The sequence below is a fragment of the Corvus brachyrhynchos genome, unplaced genomic scaffold (genome assembly GCF_000691975.1).
Source record: "Corvus brachyrhynchos isolate BGI_N302 unplaced genomic scaffold, ASM69197v1 scaffold47, whole genome shotgun sequence".
NCBI lineage: Eukaryota > Metazoa > Chordata > Aves > Passeriformes > Corvidae > Corvus > Corvus brachyrhynchos.
The window spans coordinates 792,215-792,881 of record NW_008239292.1 but is presented as its reverse complement, the minus strand read 5'-3'; the positions used below and the strand labels follow the sequence as shown (position 1 = coordinate 792,881).

Here is a 667-nt window from a genome sequence, read left to right as displayed (position 1 = left end):
CCGGCTTCAGCGCCAACATCATCTACTTCGGGGCGCCTGGTGCCTACAACTGGCAGGGTGAGGGTTCCGGGGAGGGCAGGGCCACCGCCGGGGTCACCTGGCCTCTCTGGGCACCCCTTTACTGGGGGTTCCCCTTACCTTTGGGGGCACTTCCTCTGCCAGGGTGCCTGTACCCCCACGAGACCCCCATTCCCGAGGTGCCCATTCCCCTGTGGAACCCCCCGCCCCGCTGTGGGGTTGACCTGCCCTCCCCATTCCAGGGACCGACTACATGCTCCAGCGGGAGATGTGGGACCTGGACGACTTCTCCTACCCCAAGGAGAAGATCGGCAACATCTACATAGGTGGGGGCAGCAGGGGGGGGCGCCCCAGGGGGTTTTGGGGTGAGGAGGAGGAGGTTTGGGGGGGATGGATTTAGGGGGAATGTTGGCGGTGGATGTTAAAGGGGTGGGGGGCCTTAGGGAGGCTTGAAGACCCCGCTGGGATGGTGGGAGTGGGGGGCACTGGTGACATTAGGGTGACATCAGGGTGTGCAGGGGGATGGAGGGAGAATATGGGGTGGTGATTTGGGGTGAGGAGGAAGTTTGGGGGCTGTGGGTTTCGGGCGTGGACGTTAAAGGCTCGGGGGACACTTAGGGACACTCAGGGATGGTGTGAGCCATTCCCA

General features: G+C 63.6%; 1 protein-coding gene across 1 annotated transcript in view; it reads left to right on the top strand.

Annotated features, from left to right (window-relative positions):
* Window positions 1-2: 2 nt before the first annotated feature.
* ITGA3 (integrin subunit alpha 3) overlaps window positions 3-667 on the top strand; it is a gene marked incomplete at its 5' end in the record, with an annotated part of 6,426 nt that continues 5,761 nt past the window's right edge. The window contains 2 exon segments of the mRNA XM_017740493.1: window positions 3-57; window positions 261-397. Coding sequence (XP_017595982.1) covers window positions 3-57; window positions 261-397 — 192 coding nt within the window.